Raw genomic sequence first — 18,094 nt, 5'->3', positions numbered from 1 at the left:
CGATTAGCTTCTTTCTATCTTCAAAATACAACTTACTGTCACCGACACCAGTATTGTAGTCGATCCTTTCAAAAATAATGTTATTTCCTCCAGAACTATTCTGCGATAGTTGGGACATCTAGTGGGCAAACTCTAAATTATCGTGCCTGACATCAAGCGGCGTATGCTGAACTCACACATCATTCGTTTGTTGCTTGAGCTTGACACTTCGGTTAAATAACAATTTTTAAACTCAAGTAATTTAAATTCTGTACAGTATGTAAACATTTAAGCAACTTAGAATTGTTCAGGATACTTCATTTACATTGTGTGCAAAGCAAAAGCCTTTTACAGTTTTTATAAATACCTTATTTTTAGTTTTGAAATTTTCTTAGTAATAATTTTATAAAAAAATAATTTTTTAGAATCTTTTTTCCATCATATTTTAAAAATTCAAAGCTTTATTTTCAATACTATGTCTACTATGTTTGTTTACCTACAATTATATTCATGGGAGAAATAATTTACCTGGTGGCTGCAAAACTATGGATCTTAGCCTTAACTAAAATTGTTGTTAGTTCAGCAAATATTTTAATCGTTAAATCACTTAAGTTTATCGAAATTCTCAACTAACAGTGTTAAAATATATAATTAAAATGAAGGAAAAAATTTAAATGTTGAATCCTTTTTTTTTCCAAGATAACTGAAAATCAATTTTTTTTTTTGGCCAAAACATTGTTTTAGGCTTAAAGATTTAGATATTTTCAAGTTTTAATATGATTTTCAAGCTGGGAAGAGGCCAGGAAAACTTATTTAACATAAAGTTTATCCTATACCAAATTTTATTAAAATATGTTTTTTAAAATTCTAAATATCATCTTTGGTTAAAAATATGAAGTTTTGTGTTAAGCTTTCAAATTTTGCATACTAATGTATTAGAAATCAAATAAGTATTTTAAAAACAATATGTAAAATTATAATGTAAAATGTTAAATAATTCTTTGTTATTATATTGTGAATAGATCTTTGGTCACCTTTGTAAAAGTAAATGTGTAAATAACATACAAGTAATATAATTGAACTGAACTGTATTTATAATGGTTGTGTCTCTTCAGAACATAATTTAATCATCAAACTCATTTAAAATTTTTATAATACACTAACTATGTGTATGGAATAATAAAATCTAGTAATAACATAGTACAACAAAAAAATATGTATAATAAGAATTAATTTAATAGTTACTGACGGTGACTCAAATCAAGTACCAAACCAAAATTAGTTCAAACCAAGATTCAACCAGTAATATTACAAAATTTCCAGTATTGAATGAACAGAATTATTTGTAATTATAAACAGTATTTTAGGGACATTAAAAAAAACTATATTTGCCAGAACTAGATACTCAGCAGCAGTAGCTCCAACCACAGGGTACAGTTACTAAAGTTTCTTAAGGGGACAAAGTCGAAGTGAAATTATAATATTTAATCTTAATGACAGATGAAATTGGCAACGGTCAAATTCATACAAATAACATAAGTTTAGGACACGTCAGAATAACATACGTTAGAGGTCTGATATTATTACATTGATGGTAAGTTTTTTAGTTTAGTTTTAAACACGGAGTACGAATTTGTGATGGGATTTGATTTTAACTTTAATTTAAATTAAATTTTATAAATGTAATTATAACATTCGATTGTCTGAGATATATATCAGGAGGTTTTGAACATACACGGTCAAACCAACCTTGTTTTCATGCATCAAATAAAATAGTAATCCCCGTTTTGAGATTGGCATCATTCCAGTGGTTTGACATAACTTCTAGATCAGGTTTCGAACGTAGCCTCTTCGGTCATCCTTCCTTTAAACGTTTTGGTCTGGGAGTTGTTCAGGAATCTCATTGGCGTAAATTGATGAAGCCTCGACGACAGCAACACAGGACGTCCTTCCTTCCGTGTTGATTCTTGACTCATTTCAGGAATTATTTCAGGCTGGACTTGAAGCCTCAAACACAGCAACATGGGACGTCCTTTCTTCCTCTTTGATTCAGGAATCTTTTCAACCTGTACTTTCTTTTTAAATAATTTCAAAATCTTGTGGACAAGTTGAAAGTTTGATAGTTTTTAAATAAATTTTCTTGAATTATTTCGATTTAATTCAGATACTTCTGCTCATCAGCTCAGATGGTTTTGAACTAACTTTATTATTCTAATGCTTTTCTGTTGACGTAACCAATAATGATTTTTTTGTCCTAATCATAAGTGGATCTGCTTTGAAATGAAAATTAAACAACCAATAGTGATTGATATTACAAATTTGTAACTACATAACTGATAGCATTTAACCAAATGAATTTTGGTACATACTCTTTCACTGTTTTCACAAACTCAGTACCCAGAAATAACAACATTGAAACATATAAATAATTACGAAAAAATTAAAAAATTCATAGAGGACAAATACTTAAACTTAGATAAAATATTGACATTAGTCAGTATGCATAGTCTTTGCTATGAAGGATTCTTTCCTTTATAAGCTGGACTAACAATGATCCATTATGTCCGTCCGAATCTCAACTGTCTGCCAATCACGTGACCTGAAGCTACTCAGATGGCCTGGAATATTCCATCCTCAGTCAGTCAAAAAATGGACAATATTAACTTTGGTATGAATGCATATGTATGCGAGAGTCAAATCTTAAAGCTTTAAAGTAATAGCAAAAAAATTTCATTAAGATACTTTAACTAGAAGAGTTAAAACACCACATTTTTATTCAAAATGAGCAAGTAGTTCAAATCTTAAGTAACGAATTTGAGTTTTTTCTAATGGGATTTGTAATTTTCTTCATTTGTTTAAATGCTTCCATATTATGTTTTTACTTGCATCTGAACACTTTTCAAAGTTTGATCTTTGAAACAAAAATTTATCGAGAGACAGAAGTGTGAATTATAATGAATTATAATGTACAGTAACTTGAAACTATATTTAAATAAATATCATAGTGAAGAAAAAGAAGTTGTCAAAATAATATATTTTTACAAAAGAAATTTTAAATACATATGTATGATGGACATGTAGATGTACCATTCCCCCTCGTGTTCTCTGAGGTATCCTTGAATGGTACTTTTGCACCAAAAAAAAACCCGTAAACAGGCTGTGCAGGAAACAGCTAAGTAAAAATAATCCAGAGATGAACATGAGAGTGAGCACATAAAATTTTTATTATTATCACAAACAACAGGGAAGATATTTTATGATGGCTTATAATATATAGCATCAACAAATAATGAGACTACGTGTGCTGGTCCTTAAATTGATCTTATATTTTAGAGTTATTCTGTGTTGTTTTCTGGTAGTCACAGGCATAAAATGAAATACAGCAGTTATGTGATAACTTTACATAGTTTAATTTAAATAAAAAATACTTTTTTAGGCTGTAACAATAATCGGTGAAACATACGTATATTTGGTATTAATTTGTGACACTAAGTAAATAAGCAAAAGGTTTAAATGCCTGCCGGGGTTATTTTTGTTTGAGCTTAATTTGGCTCACCTTACACCTTTTTACAGTTACATAGATTAAGTGTACATTTTGGTTTCAGAATATTGTTAATGAATGTACAATAATTGTGGCTCTTAGTTAGATCTTATATTTGTATAATAGTCTGACATTGGAAAGTCCAGAAGTGCTGATGCTGCAAATTACGTAACTTACTACGACTACAGATAAAATTTACATTTTTCATTTGGGTCTTATCTGTGTGTTGGTGCTCTGGTCACATATTTTGGGGCCAATCCTCAGAAGTTAATGCACTCATGCGGGAACAGAGTAATTTTTGATGGCCAAGAAGGGTAGAAGATAGCTGAAGGGTGGGTCTCAACTTGTTTCCAGAATGTAAGATCTCAAATGTAGTAAATTGGAACCCCACATTGTGAACCCAAAGGTCACACAAAAGTTAAATATGCAAAATAATTCATAAAGATAATAAATGGGAGCAAAAGGGCTACACTTGAGTTCTACTCACCATAGTAGGGTATAACCTTTTTTATTGCATAATCGTTGCACCCATATTTTAGGGCGTCAAAATTTGGATAAAACAAAAGCTCTCGTAAACGTCGTATGAAATTTTTGGTCCCGCTATTAGATTCCATACGCTTTGTGTAGGTAGCTTTTCCATATAAAAAGATGTATTTTAAAGTAGAAATCTAATATTTATTTGGACATTACCACTTACTTATTTAATTAACGGAAATACGAAGTTGTCTGATGTGTAAATTTTCTTCTAAAGACGTTTTTAAATGTTATAATCTTTATCTCTTCGTCTGCGTCACCATGGTGTACAACTTATAAAAATGTAGCCAGCGCTAGTTGGCATCATTCATGTTTGGTTATGTTGCTTAGCGTATAGAGCGCGCGCACGTAGTCGAATATTGATATCTCGCCAATTCATGCAACGCGCGCTCTCTGTCAAGTGCCAAGTTAACTACATTTGATAGCTCGCACTCTTTTGTGGTAAGTGTGTACTACGACGATAGTTACGCGTTAGTTCACGTTACAGATTCAAGTGGCTCGTGTTTGGGTCACATATTTTGTTTTTCTATTTAAAGTTGAAGAAAAGTTTTTGTTGCATGACTTACTAACATAAATTGTTTGGCGTGCCCTTGTATACTCCACTTTTTTTAAAATAAATTTACTTTCCATGAATGGGTTTTGTTTTTTATGAATAACTTTACCTAACAAAAAATGTTTTCCGCATAAACGTCGCACCCCTACTTTTCAAACTTGATTTTAGTATAAAATGTGCGACGATCATGCGATAAAACACGGTAATCCGACAAACATCACATGATGGAGTTGGAGTAGCAGCGAGTGCGGAAGAAACACATTCAGAGCAACCTGAAATACGTCTCTACAACACTACATAACAATTTCCGGTAGTAGACCTTGTGTAGAGGGAAAACTATCTCGGATCCATGGGAACTACAGCTTAGTATTGCCCCGATACTCGTTCGACTTTTTGGCCCCAAACTGACAGATACAAGTCTAGAGAGAGCAGGAGTTCAGATGGCGGTAGCGCATAGACTCTCACGTGTCGAGGTGTAGCTTGTATAGTTAAAGTGACCAGTAGGAACCTCAGAAAAAAAAGGGGGTGGGCTCTATGGAAGTTGAGAGGAAGACGACTCCTCTGATTGGCTAGTAAGCCAGGAAGGAAAGGTGACGCAAAAAAAAAACTTAAAAACCCTTGGTTGCGCCAATGTTTAACTAACACCAGCGCTGGCAGATATCATGCTGAGGCTTGCTGGTGAGGCATACAGCCTAGGGCTGAAAGGTCCTGACAGTTGCCGCACTGTGGCGGGTAGTACAAGTTATCTGCACTTAGTACATCAGGCATCTTAGAGATGGCATCCAAGTGGGCACTTGAGGGCTGGCATGAGGCGTGGCTTGAGCCCAAGGAAAGGAGGGGGAGGACTGGACTTAGGGTCAGACACCGGGTCAATGCGCCGGCATCTGGTGTAGTGGGAACTTGGCAAACTGGCCTCCCTGACGTGTCCTGGCGATGGTGACAAGATTTTCATGCCTGACCAAAATCGCAGAGTTAAGATGACATCCTAGAAATATTGTGCTCCAGGAGAGGCTGACAAGCGCAAACTCCGAGTAAGAGTCTAGCTCGGAGTCATGGTGGACGATGGAAATTACATCCAAAGACGTGCTCAGAGGCGAGGGGAAATATATGAGCCTTGCTGACCTAAAAAATGATTGCTGTATCTTACGGCCAAGGTGCTGGGAAAACATATGGAAACCAAACAGGGAAAGTTTAAGTAGTGCTCTGGTAGATAAATCAGATCAAAAAATACATAAAAATTAGGTAAAACCGTAAATGGCGCCAAGAGGTTACTAATTCGGGGCACACACATTGTTGTGAATCTGTCGGCTAGTTTACAGATGAATGGATGGCGGTTGGATGGATTGTGAATACAATGTATCTTTCGCAAGTCCACCCTTTTTTCTGACAAATTATCAAAATAAAACACCATTTTTAGCATTTAATCATTTTTATCTGATGCGTACTTTGTTGCTGTTGTTCGCAAACGTATTTTGACCAAGTATGCAAGAGTCAAATCTAGAAGCTTAAAAGAATAACTACAATATTTCATTAGAATACGTTAACTAGAAGATAATAGGGACACACAACACATACACACATCCAGAAAGGTGATCTCATAAGTCTTTTGTCTAATTGCTTGATCAACTCTTTTGTGATCATATAGAGTGGGAGCTCTATAGTAATGTGACTGTCATAATCAAGACAGGCACATATTATCTTATGAAATTAAGCTAATGTAGTGGAACTAAAATAAAATAAGTTCTCTATATGTTTTGGTGATTTAATTTGTTATTTATAGAGATATTTGCAGTTTTATTGAATAAGTTCTTAGTAGGTATATAAGATTCTGTTTGATTTTTACAGTTTTTTTTAAATTATTATCTGATACCTTATATTTTGCAACTAATCAGTTTGCCCCGACTAAAATAAGCTAATCTGAACCAGTAATCCCCCCCTTTTTTTTGGGAGTAACAGTTCTGTAGACAATAAAAATTAATTACTTGCTGATTAAGTTCTATGGTCGCGTTGTGTTCACGGTACAGCCAAGGAAATACCTTGAGACAGTGCAAATTTAATGTATGCCCCATCTTGGGCTCTCGCCAACATCTACAGTCATAAAATTTTCTAAATACAATCTAGTACACAAGGTTAAACTTCACACTTGCCTTTTTTTTCCAGCATAAGAACACTAACAGATACAGTCGAGTCTCGTTAAACCAATTCAACTGGGGCCGGGGCCGATCTAAGTTAATGAAAATCTGTGTTATCCAAAGAATGAGGGAAAAACATAAAAAAACATGTATGTACTTCCAAAAAAAAATTTTAATGCAGTTTTAAAAATATCATCAGCAAACATTTACCTAAAAACACGTATGTTTTTACACTATACACAATATAGGTACAAACTAGTCTTTAGTAAAGAAAGCAGTGAGCTTTTGCTGCTTCAGTTTTGTGTATCGCTTACGAGCAGCACAATCTCGCATCTTCTTTAGCATTTGAAGCTCGTTTGGCGATTTTTTGGCTAGACACTCTGAATAAACCATTAATTTACTAGTTTGCTGCGTAGCAACAGCAGGTGGGGTGAATGCAGTGAACTCACTCGCTGATAAGTGAATTTGAATAATGTACCTACTGAGAATAGTGATTTATTGTCTGTGAAACATTTCATGTACTAAAATATATATATATATATATTTTCCAAAACTGTTCCGTGTTATCTGGACGTTTAGGTTGACATGGCCTGTGGCCTAACTTCCTTTATATTAAGCGGGGGTTCACGTTAGTGAATGTCCTCAGGTTATTTTAAGGGCGCCACCGTGCAAGGGCACGGACCCGAGTGAGACACTTGTCAGGGCCGTGACATCGCCCATGTGAAACGTGATTTTAATTCCCCCTAAAGCCACTTCTAGTACTGATCCTAGCCCGCTCTCAGCGTCGGGCACGCTTTGCACCTACGCAGTGGGCTCTTAAGGCGTTCACACGCCATTACACTCAGGATGTTAACACATGGTTACAATAAACAAATCCAAATAAAATCACACGCTCTTGTTTATTAAATTACTTTCTCCTCTACACCTTCGATTATGCTATAAAACGCCCGCGGCACGAATCGGTTTAAATGAGGTGAGACCCGACCACGTGATCACACTAGGCTTACGTATTAAGTTGCGGTAAAAGACCTATGGTGGTCACTACACAATTAATTAAGCAGTCCCCCCGACCGAGAGAAGCCCCGTGGACTAACGTATAAAAAGATTTAAGAATATCAAAAGTTGAACAGAGTTACTTATCAGTGAAGACAAGCGGTGAGGTCCCCGGGGTGCTTCTCCGTCTGCTCTTGGTCGGTGCTGGCGAAGGACTGGGGCGAACTCAGGGCTCCGCTGGCCTAACATGGCATCTTCGCGTCGAACCAATTACCGTTACTTATATTTAAGATTACATGCCATGGGGAACTAAAAGTAAAACATAAAACACTTAACAATTACATTACATTTTCTGCATGATGAAAATGATTAAACAAAATGCATTAAATTTTTATTAATTTTAAATAGCCTGGCTTCGGCGGACTTCAGGTTCACCTCGTGAATGTTTGGTAACGTCTTTATGTTGTTTACATTCTGTTAACAAAATGAGAATTAGTTAAAGTACATAAAACCCTCCCGGCCGATCTGTCGTCACACATCTGTGGGGAAGCAAAAATAAGACTTACAATATATTTATTACTAATTAAAGGGGTGTGGCGCTCTGCCTCTACAGCGCCCTCTTACGTAGTCTGTGGCGCTCTATTCAAACACATGCCTCACCGCCGTGGTCCTAAGCCCTATCGGTTGGAAAGGATGGAGGGTGGGGTTTGTTTGGGCGGTGGCATGTCGGGCTGAAAAGGCCGCAGGCCCATACAATGTCAAGGTTAAAGAGGTTTAGGTTGAAGAGGTTCTACTGTAATGCCAGGGTCTTTGTTAGCTATTACTGTCTACAAATCAGCATCATCATGTAGCACACCTGTTTGTCATTCTTTTAACAATTCCATAGCTTTCAAATGCTTCCAAACTGGAAACATACTATATTAGTACAATATACATCTAAAATAACAAACAAGCAACCACTTTTTAATATAATTTAGTCACTAAACAAAAACATTTTCGAATGAAATATACACTTACAAATTAGGGCACCTAAAACCTAGAACTTTAATGACCAGCTGATTTACCAGCATTACTAAAATATAAACTTACTAGTTATTTCAAAGTATGGTAAAAAATACTCATTAAATCTGAGGTAGGAACCTGCAAGGTCATAGTTTTAAATTATTTATTTTGTGGTTTTTAAAATTCTTCTGCAACTTCACCAGATAGTTTAAAAACTTTGTATTATGGATTTGCTGTGATGCTTGGAGATTTTAAAGTATTTGTAAAGTCTTGTGATTCAAGTGATATTTTAGAGTTACTAAAAAATTACCTGAGGATTTTTGTAATTCTCTGCTATTTTGTAGGATATTTTGAGATTGCCTAAAACTGTAACTCATATTCATGTTTTTCTCTAAGGATTTTTATTTTTAATTTTGTGACCGTTTTAAGAGATTTTTGCAATATATAATTTCTTTATATGCCTGAGTTTTTTTCTTATTTTTGTGTAATTACTTTCACCCATGCAAACACAAATTTTTGAAGTTGTTTCTCCCTCGTAAAAAGTGTTGCATGTTACAGGTTCTGGAGATAGAAATGGACTCGAGTGAAACTATGTACCTGGTGCATTACACTGGCTGGAACACTCGTTATGATGAGTGGATCAAGCGAGGACGGATTGCAGAGAACCTTAGCTGGACCCCAGCTCGAGCCAAGCGACTTCAGCACCAAGGGTCATACAGCAAGGTGTGTTTTTAATTACTCTTGCTCTGCACATAATCATGGTACATTTCCTGTCTTTCTTTTTACATTAATTACTCTCTTTTAGGTGTCTATATTCATCTGTCTGATGTAGAGTAAGACTTTAATATCTTCTTATTTGAAACTGCATGTAAACCATTCCAATTTCCAGTTTTAGTTTCATAACTTAGGTTTTCATTCACAATATATTATAATGTCTTGTTCATTGCTTGTGATGCTTACACAATCTTGGAAAGTTGTCATGATCAACAGAAGCATAAGAATTTACGTTGCTGCTTATTTTCAGGTGACCAAGCGATCTTTGGGGAAAAGGGGTCGCCCATCACTATCTGGCCGCTCACAGGAGATGTGTGGGTCACAGCCTCCCCGGTCCACAACACCTTCCTCTGTTACGTCATGCTCGTCCCGCACCAAATCGCCAGCCACGCCCACCACCCCACACCTACCTTTGCGTAGAACCCTGCGCAACACTTCAGCAGAGTCCTTGGTGCAAGGGTTTGAATTCCGTAGGCGCACTCGCAGATCTTCCGGCTTGACAGGTATGTGCTACTTGTTACCATCCACCCTTTGTTGTGTAATTTTAGGGACTGACCAGTTCCCAGATTGTAAAATAAAACACACTGCTTTTTTTTTTTTTTTTTGTCATCAGATATCTCACTCGCATCAGTGACAGAAACTGAAGATGAAGAAGATGATGATGAAGAAGATGAGGAAGAGGAGGAGGAGGAGGAGGAGGAGGAGGAAGAGGAGGATGAGAGACTACTGGATCATGATGCTCTCCTCGAGACTTTTGCATTTTCTGAACTTCTTTCTGTTCCTTTAAAAAATAAAAAAGAAACAGATACAGAATCAGAGCCACCCACTCGAAGAAAAGCTCTTAGAAAAGATGAAGATGGTGCCAGCAAAAAAGATGAGCCACCTGCAGATGATGTGGAGGAAAAGAAAAGACCAAGAAGAAGTAAAAAATGTACATCTGAAAGTGAACCAAACCACTTGACATCATCACCAGATGGGCCAGATGGAGAGCAACAAGAGAAAGAGAAGAAAATGGTATCAGATCTGAAGGGTGTGAGTACTAGTAGTGAAGCATTAGGTAAGGGCCCAGGTCTAAGTGAAGAGGATCAGCAGCCAAGAGGCAGAGATTTTGATTTGAATCAGATTCGGTCAGAGTTGAAGGGTATTGAAAGGGCAGTAACCCTCGAGCCAAATGATGCACTGGTTCTTCAGACAGAAGACAAGGACAGCATCTCACCTATTCTTTCCCCAGCCAAGATTTCCGAAGAAAGTGTTATTAAATGTGATAGTTTTGACTCTGTAGGGATAGTTGAGATTGCAGAGAACAGTTCTTCAAAGTATGATGATAATTGTGACTCGAGCACAGAGGATGTGTATGAGTTCAAAGAGCCAGAACCTTTTGAGTTTGAGGTTCGAACAAAGAGAGAGCTTCAAGATGGTAGGCGGCCAGGCAGAATCTTTGATGAGGTTTTGGAGAGCAGAAGCGATAAGTCTCCTATTGCAAGGAAAAGGCCCAGAGTTAAAGTGGAAAGTATGCCACAGTCGGGAAGTGAAGCGAAGCGTCGTTATCGCCGCACGGGCACAGTTGGCAGAAAGACAGATCAGGCGTCAGAGAACATAAGTGAGGTGCAGTTGGAAGAAGATGAGGAAACCCTACCCAACTCCATGTATGAAGATGTATTTGACAAGCTGTGTCAAGTGAAGAAGCCGTGTAATGATGGCAAAACCACATCAGATGAACTGGGCCCTCTTAGCCTGTTTGGTGATTTACCTGGTGAAAGTCAAGATGATGAGTGTGAAGAAGACAGTGACGACAGGCTAGTCATATCTGAAGCAGAAGAAACAACAGTGGAAGGGGAGGGGCCACTCTTCTCTCACTCAAAATTGTTCCCAAACTTAATTAGTTCAGAGTCTCCGGCACTGGTGTTGGAGTCTGAGTCATCGCAACCACTTGACCATAAGACCCAGGAACCACAGAAACAGTCTCTTGTCACTGATACCAATCTTTTTAGCAGTGTTTTCAAAAATAGCGATGAAAAACGTAAGGAAATTTCGGAACGACAAGATAAAAATAAAAACACAGCAGAAGAGTGCAGTGCAAAAGACCATAATAATGTAGTTGGTCTTCTTTTACAACCAAAAATGGTGGAAGACTTTGAAGAGGATCCAATTAATGCTGCAATACAAAGAGTTTTTGAAAGATCTCTCACAGATGAGGACAGCAGTCAAGATATATTTGGGGAAAAGTCTCAACCTGACAATTTTCAGCTTATTTTCAGCTCTAAAGAAGCACAGTGTATTAGAAAGCCGACCTTTGAGGAAGAAGTTTTAAGTGACAGCAGTGACGATGAAGAATCACGACTTATCATTGCCACAAAAGAAAATGAAGATGTTGAGTGCTTGGGAGAGTCTCGAGACGAGACAGTGAGTGAAGGAGGGCCGTCTGAAGAGCCTCAGCTTGAGGATGATGAAGCCACCCAAGATGCTATTGAGATTGTGGAGGATTCAGACCAAGTCACTTGCAAAACAGAATTCAAGGAGGATTCGGAAAATGTCAACCAGCTGAAACTGGAAGATGATGTTAAATCAGAAGAGCAAAACCAGGACCAGAAAGCTTCTGTTTTGAAGGCGTGGCTACAAGACACTGTACGTGCAGACTCATGGCTCTATTCCAGCAATAGGAGTCAGGACTTAAGCTCAGCAAAGGTGGAAACTGTAACGGAAACTGTAGGGGCACACAAAAATGTGGTAAAGCAAGATACATTAAGGCATAATGAAGATGTGAAGTCAGTGCACAGCATGTTGATAGAGACTGTACTGGGCAAGACTGTACCTGATGATGTTGAGCAGGCTAAGACCTCAACCTTGGACACTCTGGGTGAAAAGCCATCATACTTAGAAGAAACTAAGGAGCTAAAGGTTAGAAAAAGTTATTTTATTAATATTATCACTATTATAGATTATTTTTTTCTTGCATTAATTTTTCTTTTGAGTATTTCAATAAAATGGTGCATTCATGATTGAAAAACTTTTCGTATCTGGAGTTCCAATAAAGGTACCACTGTCTAACATAGTCTGGTATAAATATGGCCCACTAGATATCATTTAGTTAGAAACACTTCACATCCACATGAACAGAACACATAAGTGATTCATAGATGTGTTAGTCGCCTGAATTCAATTAAATTTCAGACCTTATTTGGACCATATTAGGCACAAGTACCTTTTTTTTAAAAATGTCTTAAAAGCTACTATTTATTTGGTCTCTAGCTCTAATTGCTGCAGCATCATGCTCATGTGGTGGGGCAGCAAAATTCAAATCACTGGCATGCCATGTTATGTTATTTTATGAACTATGTCATTATTCAACAGGTTTGGCCTCCATATAACCTGGAAGGTCCCATAACTGTAAGGGAATTTTTCCTGAATTATTTTGCTTTTATTGTTTTGTTTTCTTGCCTATGATTAAAATTGAATTTATAGAATAACTATTGCTGATACTTCATAAATGGCTTTATCAATACAAGCATTTATTAAAAAATTTCAGGGTTTTTAGAAAATCAAATGTTTATATATTTGAGTAAAATTTAAATAGAAAAAACTTTTTTACCAAAAGCCTTCTTGCAAATAGTTAATTCAAAACCATATTTAACATGATATCATGCTTGCAGTTAATGATGAGGTTGATATATAAATTGGCTTTTGATATCTAAAATAATTTTTTAAACATATACTATACAAATAAAACATTATGTAAACAAGTAGCCAACATTATTTATGTATTCTATTGAAATCCTGGGCAAAAATAACAGAAAATATTAGTGGTAAACTAAGAACTGGTGAGACCCATATATTTACCTTTACTTTTGTTATCACCCCATATATGCCAAATCATAAGATGCAGAATAGTCTGTTGTCTAATTAATGGTGATAGTATTTGTGTTTAACTAATTTCTTGGCCTAAAAATAATGTATTTACTTTCTACAAGTTTAATATCTCTGTCTTATTACTGCACTCTTGTGACTCCTAGGATTTAGTGGTTGCATTGTGATCTGGGTTTTATTCCCAGCGTTGTTAGCCAGAGGTTTTGCAGCTAGGAAACAGGGGATATTGCTATGAGTCAGTGACATTTCTTGTATGTTCATTGTTCTCCCCACCCATTCATTCCATCAGTGATACATTCTCATCACTACCTCTCTCTGTCTCAATAGAGACCTCAGTGTCATTGATAAATTTAGCATCCATTTCTTATTCTATCCAGGATAAATTCTTTTTTTTTTCTTCTTTTTTTCGTAAAATGTTTTTCTTCAATATGATTCCTAAACTTTCAAATTGGTTATTCAGGGTAAAATTTGCTGGAAAAACCAGTTCTTTAGGATTTTAAGACATTAAAAACTCAGTAAGCTTTATTATTATATTTGTTTTAAACTTTAATGCTAGATGATGCATTGGGATGATCAGTTAACACTGATAGTAGAAGTGTAAGTTATAGAATAGATAGTGTAGAGAGAAATACGATCATAGAGGGGTCAGATCACTTCCCTACTACCTGGGTGATCTAAACTTGATTCCTGTCTGGTAGAACCTGCAAATTTTCAAATGCGAAAAGTGGTGGACTTTGCTGTGTGTCTGTGGATTTTCTTGAGGTAAGTTTTATTCTTTTATAGTAAAACTGGGATATTTACAATCGGAAAATGGGGAAATTTTGCTGTATGTGGGCTTTCTCTTTGTAAGTCTTTTTCCCCACTCATGCATTCAGAAAATACTCGATTGGAACTCATCACTTTTAATTATATAAATTTTGTACCACATTCATGAGTGAACAGAATTTACTATAAATATATAACAAGTACACCTATCCCTCACTTAGGATGACTATTTTGTGCCTAAAAATGCTTGTGTTATTCGAAATCACGTATTCTGAAGCATTAGTTTCCATAATAGCAAGGCTAATTTATTTAATGTGTTCCAAAATTGTGTAGGGATATATACTTTACGTAATATAAATGTGTTGAATAACACTCAACTATAATATGTCACACCATTTATCTTTATATGCCTCCCATCGCACTTTGTATGATAAATACGATACCACGTAACGGGAGATACGTGGTTATGTTCTTTATCGTCAGTCAGCTGACTGACTTGCCCGCCCGGGCGTGACCTTCAACTCACGTCACGTACCTTTCCAAACAATCCTTTACAGACAGTAAAACCGATATTACTGTTTGGATAGTTCCATTTTAATTTTTCAAAAATTAAAGTGCTTATTCGCGTATCAGCACCTGGTTCACACCAATCCTGTCAGGCCAATGATTATTTTCATTGCAACATTCATTTAAAAACCTTTTCCATGTCAATCATCTGTTTATTTCAGTTCCGGTATCTAATATCAAATATATTCCCGCTAGTACAACCAAAAGCATCAGATGTATGTAGATAAATTTTTGGTAAGAGTCATACGACTATGCGCACAGTTGACTTGCTTAAAACTAAAGTGCGACCAACATAAGCATGGCCTTCATGACAATCTGCGTGCCGTAATACTTTTAGTTTTGTTTCAAATACTTGAACACGATGCATTATGAGTGATCAAGCATGTACAATTACCGGCAGCTCAATGGGCAGACGTTGCTTTTGTTGGAGTGAATTCTCTGCAACTGGCTAGACTGAGTTCACAGCCCGGTTTGTGGCCAGCCAACAACGGTACGGCACGGCGGCATACGTGCGGACGTAAAAACATTTGGTCCTTTACACTCCATAGCCGCAATTTAACTTGCCATACCTGATGTTTGTGCAACAGCCGATAGCGTAGACAGACCTGCGCGCCCATCTCTTCTCCCCTTGTTTGGCTAACTGTAGCCCATGGCACATCTTTTGTTTACAGAAGTTGAAACAGATTTCGTAGCATCGTGCTAGACTTTTTTTTTTTGCCTGCCGAGATTTTATTGCTAACTGAAATTTACAGACGTGCTTTTCAAGACTGGGGCAGTAAAATTCACATTGCACTAAATGAATCTGCACAATCAGAAGACGTGCTAAGTGAGAGATAGGTGAACATCAAAAAATATGGTTTAAAAATAAAAATGAGGTTACAAATACAAACAAAGGCATTGATTCATAAGCATTGATATATAAGTGATTGCAGTATGTTATCACTCTAGGCAAGAGTTCCTGCTCGGCATGCAGCGTGTGTATAAGAGCACGGTAGTGCGGACAGGAGGAGCCAGAGCAGTCCTGAGCGTAGCCAGGCAGGACTTGGCACCGGTGCTGCAGCCAGAGGCAGGCAAGCTGGCGGAGAGGGCACACAGAGCGGTTGTCGTAGCGTGTGTACGAGGGCTCTGTCGTGTGGGCAGGAGGAGCCGATGGCAGTCCCTGGAGTGGCCAGGGAGGATGTGGCACCGGTGCTGCAGCCAGAGGCAGGCAAGCTGGCGGAGAGGACACACAGAGCGGTTGTCGTAGCGTGTGTACGAGGGCTCTGTCGTGTGGGCAGGAGGAGCCGATGGCAGTCCCTGGAGTGGCCAGGGAGGATGTGGCACCGGTGCTGCAGCCAGAGGCAGGCAAGCTGAGCGGAGAGGACATGGACACAGGGCTGTGCTCACTGCTCTGCGAGGAAACCATCCCAGGCAGCCCCCCCACGCTGACCGCGGAGCATGACTTGGCCCTGCAGGATGGAAAGGTACTGTTTTGCTCTTTTAACTTGGTTATGATAGTTTCATGTACTAATTTTAATATTAGCAACACATAAAGTTTTTTATTACTTACATTTACTACTGGTAACCATTTCACACTATTATGTCTGATCAAATCAGGTATTGACACAGACTTCTTTGTACTCCTCCATTATAGCAAATATATGAATTAATAAACATGGTATAAGCTGTGTTAAAGTTTTAGTCTATAAAATATTAAGTAAAAATTTGTTACTTAAAAAAAAAATTGGTATGATAAGAGACAGGAAAAATCTGTAGTGAATATAGGAAACCAAATATGTTTAAGAGTTTTTATAAAAGTTAAAGCTAGGAAAATACGGTACATTAATGAAAACTACCTTCTGATGTAGTCTGCTGTAAATCATGAAACCATACGAAGACCATTGCATGTAAATTATTTTTGACTTAACATTCAATGACAGGAAGTGTTAGTTAAGGTTTTCAATTTTTAAAATTGCAAAAATATTAATAGTTGCATTATGATATGTATTGACAAGGTCATTTTTGATGTTTTTAAAAATGCTGAATATGGCGTGTTTTTGACCGGGACTACCGGTTGACCTTAAATGATGCTCTAACCGCACGCTCTCCGCCCTCTATTTTAAAAACTATTTAACATATAAAAACATTTTTGAAACAAAAGTTGTAGGGAATTTAATCCTCTACAATATAGATAATAAATACAAATAGCGAAAAACCCATAGGAAACGAGATATTTGCAAAAAATGTGCAAAAAATTGATTTTTGTGACCTCTGACCTTAGATTTTAATAGTCGCATACACCCTACCATATGTAGGTTTTGAGACAACTTTTAGGATGTCAAAATACAAGTGTATACCAGTTTGTAGCTGGGTATCTCAAATTCCGAGATACTTACCTAATTTTGACTAAGACGACTGGACTATAAGCATAGTACACAAACCTTTATTCTTTTATAATAGAGACTGCAGTTATTAATAGAAAAGTTTTCACTTTGTATCCCATCATTACTGTGTATAATTTCCAGTAATTCTTTGAATGCATTTACACTGCCCGCAGGGTAAGTTGATGCTTGGGTGACGTCACGAACGTTCAGAAAGCTTGTAGGGGGAAGGGGAGCAAGCTGGCATAGTATACACAAACCAAAAACATTGAGTCTATATTATAGATTAATAAAATCACTTTAAAAAAACTGAGAAATTCCAAGTTCTTCGATTAAAAAAAAAAAAGTAGTGTACACAACCAAAAAACATTAACTTACAGTCTATTATTTATTAATAATAATAAAGTCACCAATTTACTCGCTCTCCTCAAGAATTCCAATTCCTTCCATTTAATCTTCGTTAGAGTTCGAATCTTCACTGCTACTGTCTACACCGCCAAGTGTAAGAATTATTTTGTAGATTTCAATGTCAAAACGAACATCCTGGCTGTAATACTCCTGCTCTAATTTTTCAACATGATTACAAAATGGAACCCAATCTTCTTTTCCCATACTCTCAAATTGTTCTTAGCAAAGTCTTTTCACGTCATCTATTTTGAAGGACACCTTTTTTGATGCAACAATACCCTTAACTTTACCCCATATACCGTATTTACTCGCATATAGGTCGCACCCATAATTCGAGGTCTTGAATTTGGTATTTAAGATTCCCCCCATATAGTTCGCACCGGTAATTTAATGACGCAAACTGCCGGCGCGCCGTGCACGAAAGAGTTAACGGGTACTGTAAAACTCCGCTACTACGAGAGGCTGATAATGGCGTGATAAATTGTTGTAACAACAAGTACTTGTAATAACCGAATATAGAAAATTGAAGTCAAGTTAGATTCCTGACTTCTTAAAATGTTTTAATTGTAGACTATAACTCGAAAACAGTGCTTTGTATTGAAAAAATGCACAGAATAAAAGT

General features: G+C 36.8%; 1 protein-coding gene across 2 annotated transcripts in view; it reads left to right on the top strand.

Annotated features, from left to right (window-relative positions):
• The window catches only part of LOC134531052 (AT-rich interactive domain-containing protein 4B), a 186,464-nt gene that overhangs the window by 112,309 nt on the left and 56,061 nt on the right, over positions 1–18,094 (top strand). The window contains exons 17-20 of one of the 2 annotated variants that reach the window (XM_063366564.1): positions 9,293–9,457; positions 9,759–10,011; positions 10,122–12,406; positions 15,982–16,167. In XM_063366564.1, the coding sequence (XP_063222634.1) occupies positions 9,293–9,457; positions 9,759–10,011; positions 10,122–12,406; positions 15,982–16,167 (2,889 nt within the window). Of the gene's footprint in view, positions 1–9,292; positions 9,458–9,758; positions 10,012–10,121; positions 12,407–15,844; positions 16,168–18,094 lie in introns of those variants that run through there. The other variant, XM_063366565.1, reaches the window with a different exon arrangement.

This window comes from Bacillus rossius, chromosome 3, assembly GCF_032445375.1.
Source record: "Bacillus rossius redtenbacheri isolate Brsri chromosome 3, Brsri_v3, whole genome shotgun sequence".
Lineage (NCBI taxonomy): Eukaryota > Metazoa > Arthropoda > Insecta > Phasmatodea > Bacillidae > Bacillus > Bacillus rossius.
The sequence above is the reverse complement of the archived record's forward strand: the minus strand, read 5'-3'. Positions and strand labels throughout refer to the sequence as shown.